The sequence below is a fragment of the Thermobia domestica genome, chromosome 7 (assembly GCF_964235325.1).
Source record: "Thermobia domestica chromosome 7, izTheDome1.hap1.1, whole genome shotgun sequence".
In the NCBI taxonomy this organism is placed as follows: domain Eukaryota; kingdom Metazoa; phylum Arthropoda; class Insecta; order Zygentoma; family Lepismatidae; genus Thermobia; species Thermobia domestica.
In genome coordinates, this window is record NC_137460.1 from 23,561,669 (window position 1) to 23,585,439 (window position 23,771).

The window sequence follows — 23,771 nt, forward strand, 5'->3', positions numbered from 1 at the left end:
AATTCCTTGAAACCAGTAGGCTAAATGGCCGATGTCCTATATGTAGGACACTAAAGAAACAAGGTATTTTTATCACATTATTTTATTTTCTGAGTTTAAGCAACTAATGTATCAAAAAGAATTATATTTTAAGAATATAAAACAAATGCTTACTTTCGATTTTTCGGCCTTTTGTATTTTCTGTTTCGAAGACAAGAGAAACGTTCATCAACAATCCAAATTCCAGATGCTTAACGATATCAGATTTCCCTCCAAAATGTACCAATCTTCCACACACGACGAAGAAAGAAAGCATGTACTTGTTTGAGCATGCGCAGAACCGAACAACATTCGGTTGATTAATCAGTGTTGCAAACCGACGTATTTTGTAACTGTCCTATATATAGGACATTGGCGCCAAATGGGTTAAGGTGATTTATGCCAAGTTGGTTTATGTAACGTGTCTCCCACATGCTTTGCATAGAGTAAGTGCGAAAAAAATTCCAAATGTCGACAAACTAGTGTCCAATGTCAAGAATTTTTTTTAAAATCCCCGTCTGGAGTGCAGTATTCTCGTGAAAATGCCTGTTAGATACCTGTACCTCCGGAACCAGTTCTGACGCGATAGGAAACTTGGTTAAGTGCTTGCATGTATTACTGCATCATTTTGACGTGGTTAAATTGGTGATTGATAGCTTGGATAGGGAAGATGTTGCTTCTATAGCCATATTTCAAGATCTAATGGCAAATCCTCAGGTGAAGGAAGGGCAGTTGGGCGTACATTAACAATAATTTTTCTCACTTAGTGACATCGTTAAACTGCCTTGAAAAACAAAATGAAACCGTTCATTCAGTGTTTTCAAAGATGATTGATGTACAACAACAATTAGAATAATGTGAAGATAAAATTGGAAAAGCCGTCAGCGAGAAACTTAAAGTAGCCCTTTAATAATAATAAATCATACTATGTGCAAGATATATGAAATATTGAGATGAGAAACTTTTGATATGTTTTTGAAGAGGACTTTTGACCACAAGACCCTGCTTGCTTCAAATATCCACCCTTAACATCTGCTCATGTGGAGGGAAGTTTCTCAATGTATCGCAACGTGCTGTTAGAAAATCGACAATCCTTTACACCTAAGAACCTGGAGATGATTACTGTGATACACTGCAATGCCAAGTGAGGTACGATTTCCGAAGCCCAATTTCTGTAACTCTAGTAGGTTTAAGCAAAATATGATTCTTGTTACACTATAATTTAAAAATTCTGAGCTGACTCGCTAAGTTTATTCTTACTAGCAAAAACTGTTCATTCTACATTCTGCAAGTACTTTTCACTTGTATTTTTAAGCAACTACAGATTTATTCAAATTGTCTTAATATCTTGTACGGAAAGGCCAGGGCAGCCCAAAGGTGGGCGGTTGCCTGGGACGGCCTCGTCAGGTGGAAGAAAGAAAAAAAAAATGACTTTTTCTCAACAGTTGCTAATCTTTTTCCACCACGGAAAGAAAGGAATTTCGTAGCACTACGATATGTATTGTATGTTTACAGCTGAGTGGCAAAAACTTCGGCAAACCGTAACGGCTGTTTGGAGTGGCGTTATTTAGGGGGACTAAATACTTTTTTTAAATCATTTTTTCACATCTACAAGTGAAGATTTTGTGACCTGGGTAGTGCATATCCCCCCTGAAACAAAATTTTAAATACGCTACTGGCCGCTTGAGACTATATTGCAACTAAGAATCGCCTTAGAACCCGCCCTATCTCCTCCTGAAAAATGGCTTCTAAATTATTAAAATCACTAATAAAATGTAAGCCATAGGTTAGGACTAGGAAAGGAGCAACAAATCTACTTGTATTTGCCCAGTGAAAATTTTGCCTTGAGCCGCTCGTGGAAAAGACCTAATAAAATTTATTTTCGTACGGTTTGCTGCTCAAGACTGCCGAATTCACGTCCAGCAGGGAAGTAATTTTGTTCTTGACCTACAATTTAAAGCATGAAATAAATATTTTTTATAACTTATACACAGATCAATTATAATTTCAGAGTGTTGTCCTGGCCTTCTCCAAAAGTGTTCAAAATGTAAGATTTAACTTGATCAACAGAAACAATATAACAAAAATACAAATTGAACGACAAAGCAAAGCATTTCATTGATAAAGTTTCTTTCAACTGTATATTGTATACTAGAAGAAGCAGGTATTTCTTGAGCATTATATTCATTAAATATGTAATTCTAATTAAATTGGGTCTTATGTTTACGTCCTTTTTTCCAGTTTTTAAGTCTTTTCTTAGATATTCTTAAGTCTTTTTAGGCAATTCTTAGTCTTCAACTTCCGAGCCCTATTCATAAGAGTAAAGTTCCAAAATGAAATTTCGTGACTTTTTCTTTCCCAAGCCATAAAATCTAGTAACATTTTCAAGAGCGAATTGGGCCGAATTTTCATGCATGCAATAGAAGCGTGCTTAGCTTGCGATTTAGTAGCGTCTAAAGCCGATCACAGACATCTTTGGTGGTGAATTTTGACGTTTTATAGAACAAAATTTTCCAGTCTATACTTAAATTTGTACGGATTAAAAAAAAAAAAAAAAAAAAAAATCGTGACCCAAAGGCTACATTTCTTGACTTTCATGACCGTTTTCTGATTTCGTGACCGATAGACACCCTGTATATGTTAGAACATAGTAAAAAAGAAATTAAAACAAACTTTGAGAAACTGATAGGGGTCAATACTTTTGCTGAGAGTACGACGAGTATCTTTTTTCGTTTTCTTTTTCAGGTCGAACCGTTAAATTATTTTCCAGCAAACCATCTAAGTCATACTAACCCAAAACGTTCATAAGAACGTATGATCTACCCCTAGTTTCCCAGATAGGGAGATTATCTTTTTAGCCCCTGAAACCTTCTGAGTTTCATTTGATTGCGTATAACATAACCTGTAGTTTGTGTAAAAACGAAAATTATAACTCATTCGAAAAGTAAGGAAGTAAGCTTTCCGACGGTGTACGATTATTGCAAGTATGCCTAAAGCAGGGAAGTAACGGAACGAAAATTTTAATATTTTCCTCTAAATTCCCCCCCCCCCACAATTATGTCCTGTTAAGTGGAAATACTAGGGTAAGAGGGGGGGGGAGAAATGTGGGTGGATATTACACACTATGCCGAGGATGTTACAGATTCACGTTGTTTGTAGAAACAGTAGTTGAGAAAAAGATCATAATGTAACTGTACGTTGGTAATAGCAATGTTGCCTGGGTCCTGCAACTGTTTATTTCAATGTTTTTTTTCCTTTCTTTTTTAATAATAATTCAATAGTAATTTAACTTCAATAACAATTTACAATAAGTGTCATCAACTTTGTCGTTACAGGTGTATATGTAGTTAACAAGGTAAAATAGATGTTCTAAGAAGTCTCGACAGCTGTACACAACCATCAGTTACGTTTGTGAACAACAAATGACAGTAAAATAAAACATGCGGTAAAGTACATCACAGAACACTGCACTGATTCATCCATCATAGTACATTGGTAGACTTTGTAAAATAACTACTATTCGTACTATACACAAACATCTCACATATCTTAGCGTTGCCGGACGTGATATGGTAGTTCTGGTCACAAAAAGTGGGACTGCCTTCCAGAGACTAAGTCCAGAAAAATGACCCTAGATCCTTACGAATTTCTTTTAGATCTCCTCTTTATCCCTGCAGTTTTGCCAGACAGAGGTGGAAATTGAAAGAGAAGCGATTAAAAGGGGATATGTGCAATATATTTCAAAAGGAACATATCCCCTTTTAACGATGACTTCAATTAATAAAGTAAATGGTTATGGAAGAAAGGATGGAATAAGATTATAGGAGGAAGCAAGAGAGGAACTCGAGAAAAAACACGGTCACGATGTTGTTCATCAGAACTCACCCCCCCCCCCCATGTTTTATAATTATCAGTGGTCGCTAAACTTTATGAAGTTTCTGAGCTACTGTACCATTTTTAAATCCTACTGTGAGATACTAACCAAAAGAATTACCAACTCTAAAAAAATCTTACATTTGTTTATTGCCAGTTCAGTGGAAAGGTCAAGATTAGTCAACCGGAGCGTTAACGCGATCTACCGTAAATGTACTAGTAGCTCGCGATCAATGGTTTGGTGATCACTGTTTTATATCATAGAGCGCCAATGAAAGAATTCGTTTGTGTTCCGTGTATCCATTGATAAAAGTTTGCAACCCACGATTTCATGATCAAACAGGGTGGGGAAAAAAATCATGATTTAAAGAAAAATATTTTTTTTTTTTGATTTAAATCAAATCTTTCTCCTCGTATAATACAAGTCGCGAACTGAAGAAAAAGCATTAGGAATTAGTATTAAACGTTAATTATGCCATTTAAGTGAAAGTATTGGGGTTGAATTTTGAATTAATTCTCAATCGTTAACCTATTTCAATCCAAACAATGTTTCTTAAGCATTAAGGAAAAAGTACAGCAAAGTTTATTAACATTACACTTTTTTTTCAGAGAAGTTACTGATAGTCTGCAGGGGCATATATATATATATATATATATTTTTTTTTTAATTAAATCAGCTTGAGACACGAAATACATAAATTTCGCCTAGTTATAAAATTTTTTTAAAAAAAGTTTCGGAGTGTGGACCGGACCCCTCTACATACACCCCTGTTATCTAGGAACAAACAAACAGACGCGCGCACACAAGAATTTTCGTCTTAAATATCCATGCTGATTTTCCTGTTGGAATAGTTAACGATTGAAAAGCTCTATCTTACGAAGAGAAGAAAGCAGGATTCCCTCGTTACTCGTTCAAAACGGGATTTTCCCTAATCATCATCTGCATAATACTCGTTTTCATACTGTACTGTACATATATTTTTGAGTCTCATTGTATTATGATTATCTTCTTCCATAATCGAAATAACAGAACAGAAACGGGATTTTCCTTATTTTCACTTTAAATTAATTTATTTCGGAATTTGATTTAAATCAAATATTTAAATTTTAAAAATTTAGTGATTTAAATCAGACTGATTTGAAATCGCTCCACCCTGTGACCAAATATACTTTATTTTTTTTTAAGGAATAAATAATAATACTAGCTAACACTTCACTAATAAATGAACATTTTATTTATATTACAAAAATACAAATATGTAACCCTGATTCACCAGGGTTTCGTATGTTTATCATACAAACACAAAATTCGGTTGCATGTCGGTAAAGAAAGAAACGAAATACTTCTAAAAATTCTTGACGATTACCTCCAAGGCTACACCTGATCACTGCACAAGGTTTCTATTTACACTGTAGGATGCTGAAGATAGAAAAAGTATTAAGTAACGACAGCACAAACTAATATGTTGGTAAGTAAAATTTAAAACAATTTTAATGCAACATTTATTTTGCCCGGTTCATGTACAGAGTGACAAAAACTCACTGTGTAATGTTCTGTTCCATATGTCTGTCACAAACACTGAGTAGTTTTACTGGTAATACAGTTCAAGGTTCATTCCATCATGTATCTCATCTAAACATAGTTAAGGAAAGTAACAAAAGATAAAGCTACACAAATCCACTTAACACTAGTGACCACAGAACAGAGATGAAGTAGTATAGAAATATGTAGCCAACTATTTATTTCAATATAATCTATCTAATAAAATGCTACAATAGCAACAAAAGCACCTGAGCTCCAACCTATAAACTTTGATTTCAAACCTTCGATTTACGGTTATTTGTGATTTCACGTTTAACAGAAACAAATATTTTAAACTATGTGTGCTTTAAATAAATTATTTTTAGGTAGACCTTTTTTCATATAAAGTTTACTTTTTTAAATTATTGTTCAAAGCCTTTGTATTTTAATAAGCATTCTCCAAAATTAATGCAAATGAATTGTGCTGCCATCTTTGGAGTTCTTTTAAACTATATGTTTGTGGCCAATCCTTTCGACAATGAGATATCGGAAACTACAGGCTCTAGAAAGATGCCGTTTTCACTGATTGATTGCAAATTTTGCGTAGATTGTCCAGTTCTAATTGAATATTTAAAAAACATGGCCACTATTTATTACATTTTTACGGGTACACTGCAAATGTTGAAATAAAAAAAAAAACAAAAAAAACTGAAGCACCATATCCTACGCATTAGACATTCCAACACCGCATTATTGTATATAGGGGTTGTATATGTCTCAGGCGTTTGTTTCATTGCCAAATAATAATGAAAAAAAGGAAGGATAACTATTTCTCCAGTTTAAGATGAATGTTTATTTTTTGAGTGTTTTGCCCAATGAACACCATAAGTAACTGACATTATAATTAATGTGTATGTAATGTATTTATTTATTAAATACTGCATGCAAGAAGGAAGAAAACACTGGCCATACATGAATTAGAAACTCCAACCGGAAGTAGGCTCAAATCTTGCAAACGGTGCGAGATATTGAGAAAAAATAATCGAAAATTTATGATATCCCTTGCCGATTTTTTTTTTTTTTTAATCATCAAGTAAGACGTCTTTCACTTGTGTCTGTAAAGGGACATGTATAGATGTTCTGAGAAATGAGAAAGAGATTTATGCGAATGATGCGCTATGTAGAGAGCGCAGGTTTAGCTAGTCTATATATAAAAATGCCAGGTTTATACGTTTGTGGCCAATTCTTTTGACAATGATATCTTGGAAACCACAAGCTTTAGAAAGATACCGTTTTCACTGATCGATTGCAAAGTTTGCGTAGATTGTTCAGTTCTAATTGAATATTTTTTAAAAAGCTGTTGTTTCTTTATTACATTTTTTTAGGGCTGCACTGGGCGTATTGAATTTTTAAAAAGCATCATATCCAACGAGTTACACATTCCAACACCACACGATTTGTATACGGTGTTAGTATCTCTCTCCGGCATTTGTTTTATGGCCAAATAAAAATGAAAAACAAAAGATAACCATTTCTCCAGCCTAAGACATTTTAATTAATTGTGTGTAATGTATTTGCTTATTACATACTGCATGCAAGAAGAAACAAACCCTGGCCATACATGAATTAGAAACTCCAGACCGCAAATAGGCTCCGATCCAGAAACTCCAGACCGCTCAAATCTTGCAAAAGGTGCGATACTGAAAAATTCTCCTCTTTATGATACTTTTTTTTTTAAATCAAAATGTCCTTCACTTGTGTCTGTAAAAGGACATGTACAGATGTGAGGAATGATCAGGAGATTCATGCTCATATTTGAATGATGCGCTGTGTAGAGAACGTAGGTTTAGCTTGTATTTATTTAAAAACTAAAAATGATTTAAACCTTGCTATACTCTGGAATGGCGCAATTGTTTAGTTGGGAACTAGTTTGCTGTTAACAGGTTAAGGCAGTATTTCCCAACCTGACAACACACTTAACTGTACGGCTACGACATCGCAACACACTTTTTTTATTATTAAATTAAAATAATATAAATTATAAGTCAGTGGCGTACGCAGAGTTTCATTAAGGGAGCTTCAATCTTATGTCTTTACAGAACACGCATGATTCTTGTCTATATATAGTAACTGTTTATTTTTCCATAATATCTCCATCAAACACGTTAAAACTTCCGACACTCTCCCTTGCGTATGCCACTGGTAATAGTGTAAGACTATAAGCTTTCATAAAGTAGTGATTCTTTGTAGTACTGGGAGAAGTTGCTGCTACTGTTGAGGGACACTGCCTGGTACAATCTGTTTCAAAACTGACCCTAACTAATTGGTTCATTTAATTCTAAAATTTCGCGACATACCAGTTGGAAACCACTGGGTTAAGGTATGCATTTCAACAAACCATTTTCCGTTTAAAAAAAAGTGCGGTGCGCTGTGGCGTTTGAAAAAGCTGTCATACTTCGTTGATTTTTTTTTGGGGGGGGGGGGTCAATTTTGACAAGCAAGCTACTACCCATGGCTTGTTTCTTGAAATGCTGCTTATTCCATATTTGCTTGTCTTCTAGTATGCAGGAAAAAGATATATTCAGCACTTAAAAGTCAAAAATAAATCTGTTAGCCTGCTCATTTCTTACACGAGATATCTACACAAAATTACATGGCAGCTCTAGTGCAGCTGCTACGAGGGTTGTACTGAAAGTTTCGGGAATCAAGGAATCAAGTTGTAGTTATAAACTGTCATCTTTGTTCACTAAATTCAAAATCGTATGTAACTCGGAATCTTTGTCGTTTGAAGAGCACTAGTTTGAAGTGAGGTGGTCATAATCAAAAATGGGAGCTGACAACAGGGCACTTGCGTGCTATTATTTATTACGATTTTCACCAAGGGATAACACAGCAAGAGTGTGTTCGTCGGATGACTGCTACTTTTCCTGATTGCCCCATCCCAGATGACAATTTACAGGTGGTTTCAGGAATTCAGATGTGGTCAGGTCAGCCTAAGTGATAAGGATCATGCAAGTCGCCCATCAACAGCCAATGGGCTCCAAAACATTGAAGCTGGTCATGAATCAATTAACACTGATCGACATGCGTCTTATTGCGAAATTCAGAGGACCTTACGCATTGGCATGAGCCAAATACAAACAAAGTTTGTTTGCTACTCTGTCAAATCTTCGCTTCGACCCATCTTGACAAGCTGTTTCTGCACAACTGATGGATCATTTCACCACGTGTTACCACCGAAAACACCGTCTACCCGACACAAATGGAGAACGTTACTTCTAGAGGAGAGTAATTTATTTTTTTGTTCAATATACTTATTGGTATGTAAGTAGCTATGAAAGGTCATATATAGAAATTGTAAATCGTATATTTTGTAAGTGTTAATACACTCAACATTTTGAAAGAATCTAGTAGCAACTTCTCTCTCAGGGCAATATTTGTCATTCCGAATTAGACTTAAACAATTCTCTACTGTAGAGTTCGAAATAGCACATAGGTATACAAAACATATTACTACAAAACTTAACGTAAGTCTCCCTATCACTTCAAATATAAACTTGGGATCTAACTCAGAATGCTACTTCTATTATGTTGAATGAATTAATAATAATAATAAAATAACAAAGACTATTAACATCTCAATTTTGAGTTGTGAAAGGATACAATCCTGTAATTTGATGTGGTCTTTGAAGATGGTGTACCATTTCTTCAACACTATCTTCTCCCATCGTGTTCCAGTCTGTGCTGCAATAAGTTTCTTTAAATCTCCTATTGTGTCATCCGGGTTGCATTTCACTCGAACCTTCTTTCCCAGACGATCGTTACACGTCACTTCTAACATTGTGAATAGAAGCTTCAACTACTCTCTGATATCTGTAAATTGAACATAACATTAACAAATAAAAACATTCATACAAATATAAGAAAACAAGTAAACGTTCTAAAAATAACTCTCATTGTACAAAAAGATTTGTACTAGGTTGTGCCTCTTCTTTGACTAAGAGCAAAAAGCTCTGGGAATCAAGTTTTGCATACAATTCACGGAGATTCGGAACTCCTTGTTGCTGGAGCGCATTGTCACAGACGACGAAACCTAGTGTTATCAATAGGATCCATCATGATGAGTCTGGAATGACAGCGTGGTGAAGTATCTTTAGTTAGGATTCGGTTTACAGGATTTGAACTTCGATATCTTGAATACGACGACTGCGCTTATCTGCTATAATGGGGTTTTCAAACTGTGCGGCGCGCCTCTCTGGGGAGGCCCAAGAATTAAAAAAAAAAATCCTACAAAGGAACATATTTATAATGCAATACGCCTGCAACTTTCTTTTAGTAATACTGTAATATGACTGAAGTTAATTGCTAAAGGATAAATAATATTTTATTAATCTTGATATTAATATTTTGCAAATTTTCATATTTTAAAGGGAAATAAAAACTCAATTCCCAATCTGGTGCTGTTAAGTCGTTCACACGTGTAGAGCAATTAAGGAAGTCTCGAACAACTCAAAACTATGTGTAGATAAAAAAACATTCTTTTTAATAAGAAATATAACTTACGTTATGCAGTAATGTGTCAACTCAATAACAAACACTTCCTACGTCAAGTCATGGGGAAATTCTTGTAAATGAAATTGTAAGCGGAAGAAATGATGCTACCAAAAACTACGAAGAAAAGGTAGGTGGACAACAAAGTGTAGTGAACTCGAGAGAGTTTTGAAGTGACCAACACAGAAGAAGGTTCGTCCTCTTAATTCTTTTCCGATCAAAACGTGGTGAGTACATGCTGGTTATGAACTGATAACACACTTCTATTATTCTTCATTACCAATTTCAATCACATCAAAATCTAACTTCTAATTTAATATGATAATTATTATTGATTTTGTCATAAGACCACAGCACCAATTTTGGGTAATTATCTAATCTGATATCTCTAATTTTATTTATCCAATCAAAACTAATCATCTTAACAAATTATTGCTCTACCTAAAATTAAATGGTTAGGTTTGTTATGAGATTGCAATCTAAATTGCCCACATGCTAACATGGTTATTATTACATGAGCTATGTGTGGATATAATTTGTGTATGTCGATGTCCGGATTTTAATCCAATAAGTTGGCATATGTTATGTTGGAATAAGCGCCATAACATATGTGGATTTGTGGCTAACGCCCTTGGTACATAAATGGCAGTACAATTCTCTGGTTAAATATAGATATTGATCCCGAAGCCACACACATATGGGTAAGAAGTCAAATCATGCAGAGAATAGATGGTAAAATTATATGGAATATCAGATTTATTATTATCCAGGATGGTGCTGGTATATATGTTTGAATATGTGCACACCATTTCCTATAAAAAATTCTGTAGTAACATACAACAAAGAAATATTGCATATACATATAGATGTGTTTTGCGTTTATGATTGAGTTGCTTTTCATATGTCAGGCATTCTTAGGAGATCTTATTGCAGTGGATTGTAACAGGAAATACCTCTGTAGACAGTAAGCGTGTGCGAAGGTTATCTTGAAACACGAGGTTAGTTCAGTACAGTAATCACGTTCAAAGAATTAAATATTTATTGTTATAAAATTTATGAGCAAACGTAAAGTGAAGTTAAGATCAGACATGGCGAGCCCTCCATCTTCCTTCCAAACAAATAATAGACGTGGTGAAAATATTAACCAAACAAATATCTCTCAGTCTAGTTCTCAGTCAGGAACACCCACCCAAAATTCAAGACCTATTGTAAATATATATAGCAATGCCTTTCCTTTTCCCAAATATGACCCAAAAGAAATGAGTATTCAGCAGTTCTTTTCTGCGTTTGATGACACTATAAAGTTAAACAAATTATCCCCGGAGAAGGCTAAAGATCTAATAATAACATGCTTTTCAGGGAAAGAAAAAGAAAGATTACGTGTTTTCATAAATAGGAAGCAATTACATACTAAGTCATATGAGACATTTAAGGAAGAAGTAAGAAAGTGTTTCAAAAGACCGAAAGAAAATGTAGATATTTTCGCTAAAATTCAGAATAGAGTTCAAAAGAAACATGAGTCGGTATAGAATCATATATACGATGTATTAGAATTGATAGATAAAGGAGCGCCCACATCAACGGAAACCAGATTATTTCTATCTTGACTAACGGATTGAGGCCATACTTTTTAGAAAGAGTAAGCGTACAGCAATTTGATTCATTGGATGAGTTTGTTCAAGCTTTGAATGATCTCGAAACAAATAGGTATAGGGTGAAAAACAGGAAAAAACATGAACTTCATGCTAGGCTAAATTCATCAATGAAAAAGGAACTGCGTAAATTGGGAAAATTGCGTAAATATATGTCGTCAGATTCTGAATCATCATCACAATCAAGTGAGGCCGAATTATCCGAGTCAGATGAAGATGAAGATAATATAGTTTTGCGGCAAAATAGGCGATCGCGTAATAATATAAAATCTAGTTCGCAGGTTTCGAAATTGACCAAACAGGGCGATAATAAATCTGAAACTAGTAGGTCGGAACGGAATAACAAATAACAGGTCAAAATGTCGCAGGCAATGGAGAATGTCCAAAACAATTGAAAGTTTTGAGGATACACAAAAACAATGTGAGAAAACTAATGCACAGATAATACAGGGAAATAATTCTGCTAAGCAAAATTTTAACCAGAGCAACAGAGGTTTCCATGGAGGAAATGTTCCTGGAAATTTTAGAGGAAATCCGAGAAATTATAGACAAAATAATTACTAGTCACAAAATAGTTTTGGAACAGGTTCATATAGAGGCAGATCACTTAGGGGGTAAGAATAATTTTAGAAGTAAAAGTCGTAATAATTACTACCCACAACGGTCGTTTGTAGCCCAGATGCATCAAACTTGGCAATTACCAGTAGTTAATGACCCGAATTGTATGTCACAGGGAAATTTGTGCGTCCCACAAATGGTATCAGTACAACAAAGTTTTCCGCAATATATAGTTCCTAATTATCAAAATACGCACGTCTCAAACGCAAATGGATCTCAAATGCAAGGTTTAAACTAAGTTCATCCGTGTATGACGCCGGTACATGATCGGAAAATAACAGTGTACAGTCTAATAATCAAAACCGTCAACAGAAAGATAAGCTAGTCACATATAACGAATGGTGTCAAAATGCTGGAAAAACGAAGCAGGAATTAATTCAAGTCCCTTTAAATATAGAAAACGAAATAGCTAAGTTTCCTATAGACGTAAATTCTAAGACAGTCAATGCCATAGCTGATTCCGCTTCTACTATCAGCATCATAGAAAAATCAATTGTTGCCTAGAAATGTAAAACTTATTGAAACACAGACTAAAGTGTTGGGTGTATCTCAGAACCCTGTAGTTATAAAATATATGGTGGCAATTGTTAGATTTTATATTAATGGAAGGACTTTTCACCACAAATTCCGTGTCTGGAGCATTTTAAACCGAAAATGTTAATAGGAAACGATTTCTTAATATTTCACCAAGCTAACTTGTGTCTAGGAAAGAATCTTTTAACGTTAACTAGGTTTGGATTACTACCCAAGAATGCAGAAATTGATGCAAATACGGAGCATAATGTATCGAATTTCGTATTCTTTTTGATTGAGGAAGCTCTTGCACCTAAATTTGTTGTAAGGAAGAGATCTATGTTACCAGGGAGGTCTAAGGTTATCGTTCCATTAACATTAAAACAATCAAATAAAGAAATTTTTCTTGAACCAAATCAATAATTACCGGTAAAGTTAGGAATTTTAATTCCGAGAGCTCTTGTGTCAGGTAAGTTTCCAGTTATTGAAATAATAAATCCATTAGCGCATAAGAGCTCCTCCGTGGCTAAGCGGTTAGCGTACGCGCCTTTGGCGTGGGAGACCCGGGTTCGATTCCCGGCGGGAGCTCATGTGGTTCGGATTCCACGTTAATCAGTAGGTCCACGTCTCATATAGCCTCGCTGCTGAACGGGACGTAAAACTCAAAATCAATCAATCAACATTAACGCATAAGGTAGTATTAAATACTAATCTTGTAGTGGGCAAGGCAGAAGACGTATATATTCAACCCACAGATGTTATTACAACATTAGAAGACGACAATCACATAAATCACGAATTTTTAGAAGGTCAAAGGTTATTTGATGCTTCAAAATTGAAAATAGGAGAAAAAGCTAGTCCGAAATATAAACAAAAAGTAATAGATCTATGTTGGGAATTTGCCGATATTTTTACCTGGAATCCAAATAGATTAGGCCCTGCGAGAGGATATCAATACAGGGTGCAAACCTACCTCTGGTAAGCAATATCAAATACCAAAAGCCTTGCAAGCAGAAGTGCGTGAATACATGAATACCTTAATTCAGCAAGGAGTGGTTGCAGGGTGTCTACTAAAATTCCAAAACGAAATTTTGTGATCTTTCTTTCTTAAATCACAAAATTTAGTAACATTCTCAAGAGCGATTTGGGCCAAATTTTTATGAATGCGATAGACGCGTGCTTTGCTAGCGATTTGGTAGCGTTTAAAGCACACCATATACATTTCTAGTGGTAAATTTTGGCGTTTTATAGAAGAAAATTATCCAGTCTATATTTATATCTGTACAGATTAAAAAAAAAAAAAATCGTGACCCAGAAGCTGAATTTCGAGAGTTTTTCATGACTTTCGTGACTGATAGACACCCTGGGTTGAAATATCTAACTCTCCTTTTAATTCGCCCGTGTTATTTTTGAGAAAACCATCAGAAAACTGAGAAAAATAGCTGATATGCGATTGTTGAATTCGAAAGTGGTCCATCATTCTCTGGCATTACCACCTATTCATGATATAATTTCTTCCATGGCTGGATATGTTTGGTATGTATTTTTGTATTTTGCTACTCTGGGCAGAAAAGGACACCAAGATGTGTGTTGTTTTGACAATGAACAGTAAGATACGCTGCAAGTGTTTTATGTGCAGGCATTTTGTGTCAAATTACATTAAGTGTAATAGGACGTTTCTTGTGGATTGATTCGCACTGGATAAGTTTATAATGAAAACGAGTAAGTAACGTGAATTGGATAATGCTGAACTTTGTGGTTCTGAGAAACCAAAACAGAAGTACGTACAGGAAATATGATGAACGTTACTTGGACTTTACTACTGTTAGCAATCAAGGAAAGGCTCAGTGCGTAATTTGTTTGAAAGTGTCGGCTGCAGATAACTTGGTACCCAATCAGTTGAAGCGACTTTAGAAATTGTACACACCAATTTACAAGGTACCGGGAATATTTTCCCCGTAAAACAACTGAAGTGAAATAAAATACAAGTGCATTTTTCAGCAAATGTCTGTGCCCGGAAAAGCCCTTCTAGCATCGTACAAAGTTGCATAGTGTGTAGCACAATTCAAGAAACCCCACACTATAGCTGAGGAACTGATTTTGCCGGCAGCTTGTCTGACAGCACAATTTGTCGTCGAATACCTTGCCGATAATGTAAATGAACAATTAATCCAGGAACTAAGGGGGGAGGAATTCGCGATTCAAATCGATGAAGCAACTGATAGTAATAGCGATGCGAACGTGTTCTGCAATGTGAGATTCATAGCCGAAAACCATAAATTCTTGGAAGATCTTTTGTTTTGTGAGAATATTGCACTTGGAACAACAGCAAACGAGCTGTTCAGAATTGTGGGTAAGTTCCTGGAAGAAAACAAACTGGACTGGAAAAAAAGGTGCTCGCTTCATGTCAGGACGTTATCAAGAATTACAAGCTCTCATCCGTAAGAAAGCCCCTAATGTTCTCTGAACTCACTGCATTATACACAAGGAATCCCTTGTTTCCAAGAATCACAGTAGTGATTTAAACGACATATTGTCATTAGTAATAGAAGTTGCGAACTACATCAAAAGTCGCCCCAAAAAAGCCAGATTTTTTTTTAAAAAAATGTGTGCTGATATGAGAGCTGAATATATTTCTTTCCTGTATTATAGCAACTCACGTTGGTTGTCCCGCGGCAATGTAATTTTCCGTGTTTTTGAACTGAAACAAAAACTGTACTCGTATCTTGTAAATGAAAATCATTTAAGTGTTGAAAATTTCATCGACTCTGCGTTCCTTCAGTAGCTGGCATACGTTTGTGATATTTTGAGAAACTAGATGTTTTGAATATGTCTTTACAAGGGAACGATACTCACATTTTGCAGTGTTAGACAAGATATCAGGATTCAAAAGGACGTTGCTGTTGTGGAAGAGGAGCATTGAAGATAGGAACATTCATGACTGCTCTCCTACACTAAGCAAGTTGTTAGAAGAAACCGGGAACCAGCTAAATGAAGAAATCAAATCAATGTTGAGGAACACTTAACACAACTGGGTCGTGAATCCATCCAACGCAGAGAATCTACCAAATTTTACCACCCGAGAACAGTTCATTGATCTTTCTTCAGGCAGCACATTGAAGGGCAAGTTTCTCTCTGCCTTGTTGTCTCAATTTTGAAGCTCAGTGAAGAATGAGTATGTGGAATTAAGTAAGAATGCATTACGGGTGCTCCTTCCTTTTGCAACATCCTATCTCTGCGAAACCGGTTTTTCGGCCATGGCGGTGATCAAGTCCAAATATAGGTCAAAAATAAATCTCCGAAAAGAGATGCGTCTTGCCATTTCAAAATATATGCCGAGACTTAATAAATTATGGAACTCAAAACAAGCTCATACATCCCATTGACTTTGCTCATTATTTAAATGTGCCGGGTTTTATTATTTAAATTCCTTCTCTGCTCGTATTTTTCATTTTTAACATACGTATCTGACTTACCACAATTTATAGTTTTAACACCGGTTAATAACATTAAAAGTTGCAGTGAATGTGTACAATGTAGATCATCTGTCTTAATGAGATATTTCCATCACCGATTAATAAATGAAATAGTTTATCGTAGTGATAGTCTTTGTTTTAGGGACACATGTATTTATGTTGTTGATACATTTCATTTTCGACAGCGGAGGCGCGCTGAAATTTTGGTGGTTGAGGGGAGCCTAAACTGCAAAAAGTTTGAAAACCCCTGCGCTATATCATACACACACTATTAAATTTCATAAAAAAAACTTGTCAATCCGGCTGTGCGGAATCATTTAAATAATGCTGCCATTTGAAATAACACACATAAATGATCCCGTCAGGAAAATAAAATCAATTGCATGTTCAAGAAAGAAGCTTCCTTGTTACAGTAAAGGAAAGATCGTATTATCTGAAGCGAATAAAGAGAATTGTTTTGTAACTATGAGCTTATTACAGACGTGTTCAAATTATTAGACTCACGCTCGAAAAATGCAAAATTGATGTAGCAGTCCTAATTTCAGAGTTCTAGAACATTTAATTTACTGGTTAAACCACCAATATAGGATCCTTCATTTGTTTACTTTACAGTTGAAGTCGTGATATCACCGTTGAACAGCAGATGGTATTAGTGAGGGGGGGGGGGATTCTGAAAGTAGTGTTTCAGTTGTAGTTAGCTATTGTGGTTCCTATCAATAACTTATAGTCTGAATTGTTGTGGTTGCTGTCGTAAGAAGTTAACGACATTCAAAGCGTTCAACAATTCGAATGGGCCAGTTTAAAACAATCGTGACGTGTTTCGTGTATCAATCTTTTATTTTGTGTAGTCATTTATTTATTTATTTAACAATCACCAGATACAGCTCAGAGGCCATTTTATACTGGATATTTAACAACAACAATGAAAAGGATTTGGGAAGGTATCAGCCAGGGCCTGTTTAGTAGCTACCATCCCGGCATTTGCCGGGTAGGACTGAGGGAAACCCTGGAAATCCCGTCAGGATGGTAGACAGCGGGAATCGAAACCACAACCTCCCGAATGCGAAGCCAACACTCTGCCACTTGAGCTACTTCACTCGGTTAATTGCAGCATAATGGGAAAAGAAAGACCTTTCTCCGCGTAAAATGGAGTTTACAAAATACTTCTGGTGGAAATAATGTATACACGGCAATACATGGCTAGTAGAGTTGGGATAGAACAAAAATCTGTGAGTAGAATCTCTGTTGAAATGAACAAGAGCCAAAATACGGTTGGGAAATGTGGGCGAAAACCAAAGCTATCGCTAAGAGGTATCAGAAAACTAAAAAGACTGGTTCTGGGAAACAGAAGTGCAACTTGTAATAAACTTAAGCATAAAAATGGCTGACTTTGGCCTGAAAGTGTTCGAAGGATAATTAATTGTGTCAAGGGAATAAAAGCACACAGTCAAAAAAGAAAACAAAAATTAAAGTCTACTCCAATCATGGCAAAGAAGCGCATAGAATGGACTCCTGACGATTGGAGAATAGTATGTTTCATTGATCAATCATGTATCTTTGTGTCTGATGAATGTTCACAATATGTGCGACGTTGACTTGGGAGGAATTCAAGTTGGAATGTCTTTAATAAACCGTAAAGCATCGTACTTCAGTCATGGTCTGGGGTGTGATCTCTGTCTTCGGGCCTGGAAGACTGTATATAGTAGTGAGGACAATGAAGCACGACCAATACCTACAAGTTCTTTAAGAAGAACTGTTTTCCCAGACTGCACGCTGGTTTGATGATGTACAATTCATCTTTACGCATGATCGAGCCCCATGCCACCGGGCCAAAGCTGTGACAAAATTCTTCGAGGACAATGAAATTAGTGTTCTTCCGTGGTCAGGCATTAGGCCAGTTTTAGACGAAAGCATTTATCGTAGCATTTCTCGTACCAGATGTGCTGCCAAAAATCTCGTATAATATTCCATGGTATCAAAAGTATATTGTGCTTTTACACGGTAGCATTTTGATAAGCATTTTGTTGTGACGTAGCAAACAAATCACTGGAGAAGAGCGCAATTATGACTCCAAAACTAAAAACAGATATTTCAGTCACTATTTCATCTAAAGCCATTTTTCGCATATGCTTATTATGATACAAAGGACTTTTAACGGTGCAGTTATACTATACAGATCCAAAGATTTTAAAATTTACAGAAGAAATTTTTAATATTTTAATAAAGTAGTGTATAAGTAATGGAAATAAGGTGTGCACTTACATCTGAGATGCGTATTTACATGGAAATATAGAAATTAAAGTCGAACCTATCTTCAATAAGATGTCATAAATTTTTGGCAAGTCTGTAATTTCCCCATTTTGTATCGAGAACAGAACCCAACCAACCCCTTCGGGGCTTCTAACCCGTTCCCACTACTGCTACTACCACTACTACTCCTACTCCTATTCCAACTACTACTACTACTACCCATTCCTATTCCTACTACTGTTACTACTACTACTCTTACTATTACTACACCTACTGCTACTGTTATTATTACGAAGTACTCCTACTTCTACTCTTACTACTACTTACTCCTCCTACTCCTCATACTGCTACTACTACTTACTTCTACTACTATTACTCTTACTACTACTACTACTACTACTACTACTACTACTACTACTACTACTACTACTACCTACTACTACTAATAAAAATAAACCTACTACTACTTACTCCTCATCCTCCTCCTACTACTACTACTACTTATACTATGGATCCGTATAGTAAAACTACACGTTGCCACCTGTTAAAGTGAACCTGCACCGGAGAATGCAAGAGCACACTCAGAAATGATTGCTGAAGGTACAATAAATGAAACGAAAGCATTTTTTAAAAATGAATTTCTGTGTGGATCCGTATAGTGAAACTGCACGCTTTTAATTTTGTACAAACAAGGATGTTCCTCATATTTTTTAATCAACATAATAATAGTATCTCTACTCCAACTAATTTTTTTTTTTATTACAATTCAATTTCCCACACAAAACAAAGAGCATAGATATTTGACAAAATCTTTCGCTTCCTTTTACACACCACGGCGCTGCAACCGGAGCAGAAATGCTGGGGAAAATGCTACGAAATAGAGCAGGTTCTATCGACAAGAAATGCCATAGGATATGCCATGGCATGGGAAATGCTATAGCATTTGTTACTTTACACGGTAGGATATCGATGATACGATTTTTGCTACGAGAAATGCTACGATAAATGCTTCCGTCTAAAACTAGCCTTAGTCCTGATATGAACCCGATTGAAAACTTTTGGAGCTTTATGAAAGAAAAGCTAAAGAAGAAGCACATTAGAACCAAATTTTAATTGATCAAGGAGATCAACAATGTATGGTATCACGATGCTGAATTGAAGGCAAAATGTGCTAATATCGTACATAGGATGCCAAAAAGGATAAAAGACTTAATAAAGAATAAGGTATTTCATAAGAAATACTAATCTTTGTGTGAGAGAGATTTTTTTGTAAGTATTCCATTTCATTTTTTGTTTCCAATTTGGATATACACACTTCTTAGTAATTATATTTGAATGTTACGTACGCATTTGCTTTATTGATATTGAAAAGCACAGGCCATACCCAATAGAAATTAGGACAGAGTTACAAAGTAGAAATTTGGACTAAATTCGAACATATATTCTCACGTAACATTGTAAGAACAGTAAAATATTCAGAAACTGAATGTTGAGTCTAATAATTTAAACACGTCTGTATATGTAAAGATATTTAAATACGTAAAAAAAGTTAAAATATAATATATGTATGTATTTACAGAGACTACGATAAAAAAGAAAAAATCAAACAGAGAGACACACGACACACTTATATGCATGAGAAATCACTACGTAGGCTAAAATTTAAAACTAGAGATATTTTTCGTTGTTTTCAAAATTCCTCATAATGCCTTCTTTTTGGGAACTCCTGTATAGTCAACTAAACTTAAAAGTTATCATTGTCTTACACTGAGGGGAAGGTTCTAGATTACTGGTCCCCCTATAGTCTTCATAAATAGAAGTATTTACTTACCTGATACATGCTCCTTCTTCCTCATGCTTGCGATGATGATCTTTCTTTAGTTACTTTGAACACTATTCATTATGAATTATGTTAACCGTTTTGACAAGTCATAACTTCATGTTGTTGTTCTTTCACCATATTTGTTTATAGAACAACAGCTTTTTTAATGAATATTTTATTATTGTTGGGGGATTAGAGGGGGGCTTACCTCCCTATATTTTTGAAGAATATTTTAACTTCCTCTTTGGAGAATATATTACGTTTTTAAAATAAGAATATGTTAGTTTTTTGGGATAGAGGGTTTTGCGCCATACGTCTGTAAAAATATTTATTGTTGTCGGGGGGGGGGGGAAGCTTCCCCCTATGCTTCGAAGAAGTATTTAACCTTTTGTAAAATAATAATACTTTAGGTTCGTTTAAATAGTCGAAGGTTGTCCTACTATAATTTTATGGAAAATTGTGTTGTTTTTCGAAGGCGGAAGGGGGGGGGGGTTAGGGACATGCGGGTCAGTGGTATAGGTGACCCGAAAGATCCGAAAAAGTGTGTAATTTTCTTCTGGTCATCTAACAATGCAGTTTTTCGGCTCCTCTGGATCATCTATATCACTGACCCGCATCCTGGGAAGGGGGACCAGTAATCTAGAACCTTGCCTACACTGAGCATATAGATTTTTTTTTTAATCCCGAAACCTAATTTACATTTCCGAACATTATATTTTATACAAAATATTGATAACAGAACTGCTGATTATCAGGAAGCTCTATATATAAAATAGTTACTCCTATTTCTAAATATGGAACTTCTTTTTAAGTTTTATTTGGAAGGTTTGGAAACTATGATCCTGAAACGGAGGAGTATTACGATTCATTCCACATTGAGTAATCTTTTAGATATGGTACTTTATATGGCCTATGTTTAGCAGAAGGGGTCCAGCTCTTTTTTCTAAAAAATGTTAAAATTTTGGCAATTTCTAATCACATTCGGTTAGTTTAGGGTAGGGTTGGTTAGTTAGGTTAGATTAGTTTATGTTCTATTAGTGTAGGAGTCCCCCATAATTTTGCAAAAAAATGATAGAATTTCGCTTATTTCTACTAATATTACGTTAGTTTAGGTTAGTTCAGGTTAGCTTACGTTAGTTTATGTTAGATTAGGTTACGTCATGTTACGTCTAAGTACTTGCATCACTCATTTCTCCTGTAAATTTTGTGATTTTTACGCGCTTCTGGACCCCTTGTACTAAACATATCCCCTTTATATACCTATTTTATTTAAATACGTAACATGCACATTTCGATTAATACGTCACAATGATTTTTGTAATATTGAATTTATCCTATCTTTACTTTGATAATGTGAGAGAAACTCATTTACACAGTTTTACTTTTATAAAACTGAAGGGGAATCAAAGACATGCCGAGATGGATTAAATAATGAAACCGTATATGCTTCCTTCCAATCTATGATCATCTCAAGTACGAACATACAGTGAACTGTGAAGTCTACTTTCACTTCCTACTTCTATTTGACTGTAAACTGCATGTTTTTAATCGCAGAAATTAGTACGCTCAACCTCTCGGGCCCCCTGCTGCACTCCTGGCTTGACTGGGTGAGATAGCATTCATACACTTTAGTGGCTATATAGAACAAGTTGGTTTGTGTTAATTTCTTATGCCATATGTACACACGTTATTTTTACACTCACCTCTCCTAAAGTCAATCTGCACCCAATAATTAAACAACTTGTCCCATTAGGAACATTTTTTTCATATAGCTTGATTGAAAAAGCAGTTCCTATTTCATGAATATAAGTATGCCTCTATTAAATGGCACGCAAAATGTAATTCTGCGTTTCCTCCGCAAAGTAAACCAAAATAAATGTTTTATTTCTTGACCTTTTGTTTCATTCTGCATACAACCTATACAATAACAAATGTATTATATGCCAACCGTTACTTTCTTTTGCCCGTGTTAATAACTCTACTATATAGAACTCTCAACCTGGTAATCTTTTTAATCTATACAGAATGACACATATAATTCACAAATATACTCACCAAGCAATTCCAAAATTATTGATAAGGAGAATAAAAGTTTATACGTTCTGCTTCTGTACTTTCTATTTCTACCACCTTCTATCAATGTTGCCGAACACAAACCCGAACAATTCCCAATTTCCTTCTTAATTCTTTTTATGAAATGAAAAAAAAAAAACACTAGATTTTCGTAGTAAATTCCTGATGGAAATAAGGAAAAGAAAATTTTCATGCATATTCTTCTAAGTATATTAATTCTTGAATCTTTGTATTATGATTAGCTCTTTCGAACAGATATCCGCGAATGCAAACTAGTGTTTCGTTCTATTGCTTTCTTTTTCTACTTTGAATTAGAATCATAAAAAAAGAAGAAGAAGAAGAAATACTTGTGCTAGTTTGTGCATTCATAGAAGGATTCACGACAGGAACGTTTCGTTTGTTCGCTCCCCCGTGCGGAGAGCCCGGCAAAAAAAAAAATCAACAATATGCCCCCACTTCATTCACACAGATTTCCGTCCTAGATTCGCCTCTTTCGCTGTGCAAAATGTGATTGTCTCTATCATTCAATTTAGCTATAACACACAACGAAAACATTTTCACTCCTATATCAGGATGATAATCGGGCTTACTTTAACAACAAGCCGTTTGGGAGAGGGTCTCCTAGACGCAGAGTGCCAGTACCATCTAAATTATTTGAATGTGCAATGAAGTGGGCACTTTCAGAAATAGTTTGCGTCAAGACAACGCTAATCCTAACAATAATCTGCTACGCCGTTGGATGTCGCTACCATCCACATATAACGCGACTCAGCTAGACTTACACAGTCCCAGTTCTAGTTTACCTACTTCTCATGAGATGTCGCCATGGTCTCTATTCCATAATTTTTGCCTTCAGTGTTGCTACTTCAGTGTTTGAAACACGTTCAGTTATTTAGTTCATCAGCATACGCGTATGTGCAATTGAACTAGATAGATATATGAGGTGATTTTTTTTTCAAAGGTCGACCGGAACTCCTTCTACACGAATATATAATTATTTAATTATTAGTAAACTATAATAACAAGTCAAGTAAATGCTTATGCGAAATTCTTGTTTGTACACAAATAGTTTCGATGCCAGTGCCAACAGAAAATTGCTTTCTTCTAAATCGTAGCAACCACCAGTGCTTAAAGTGAGGCGGTATGAGCCGGTTATGCATCCGAAAGTTCGAAAAGCCGCCGGTATGGTATACCGGTAAAAATAACTTACTTAAATTGTAATTTGCGTGCAGAAAACAACAGGGTTTACACATAGAAATAAATACGATGTTAGCATTGTCAACAAATATGTTTGTACTATCAAATATTTCGTTGCTGCTGCTTCAAAAGTAAATAACAATTCCCTATCACTCTATTCAATGATAGAATTTGTGCTCTTATTTTTTCAACATTTCGGTGAGCAA

The 23,771-nt window shown here is 35.4% G+C and overlaps 1 protein-coding gene across 1 annotated transcript; it reads right to left on the minus strand.

Annotated features, from left to right (window-relative positions):
- Positions 1-5,103: 5,103 nt before the first annotated feature.
- On the minus strand, positions 5,104-22,621 carry ubl (Ubiquitin-like protein 5). Its single transcript, XM_081764257.1, has 3 exons — positions 22,351-22,621; positions 9,077-9,286; positions 5,104-5,524 (listed from the first exon to the last, which is right to left on the minus strand). The coding sequence occupies exons 2-3, from the start codon at positions 9,252-9,254 to the stop codon at positions 5,481-5,483; spliced, it is 222 nt and encodes a 73-aa protein (XP_081620383.1). The 5' UTR covers positions 9,255-9,286; positions 22,351-22,621; the 3' UTR covers positions 5,104-5,480.
- Positions 22,622-23,771: the final 1,150 nt, after the last annotated feature.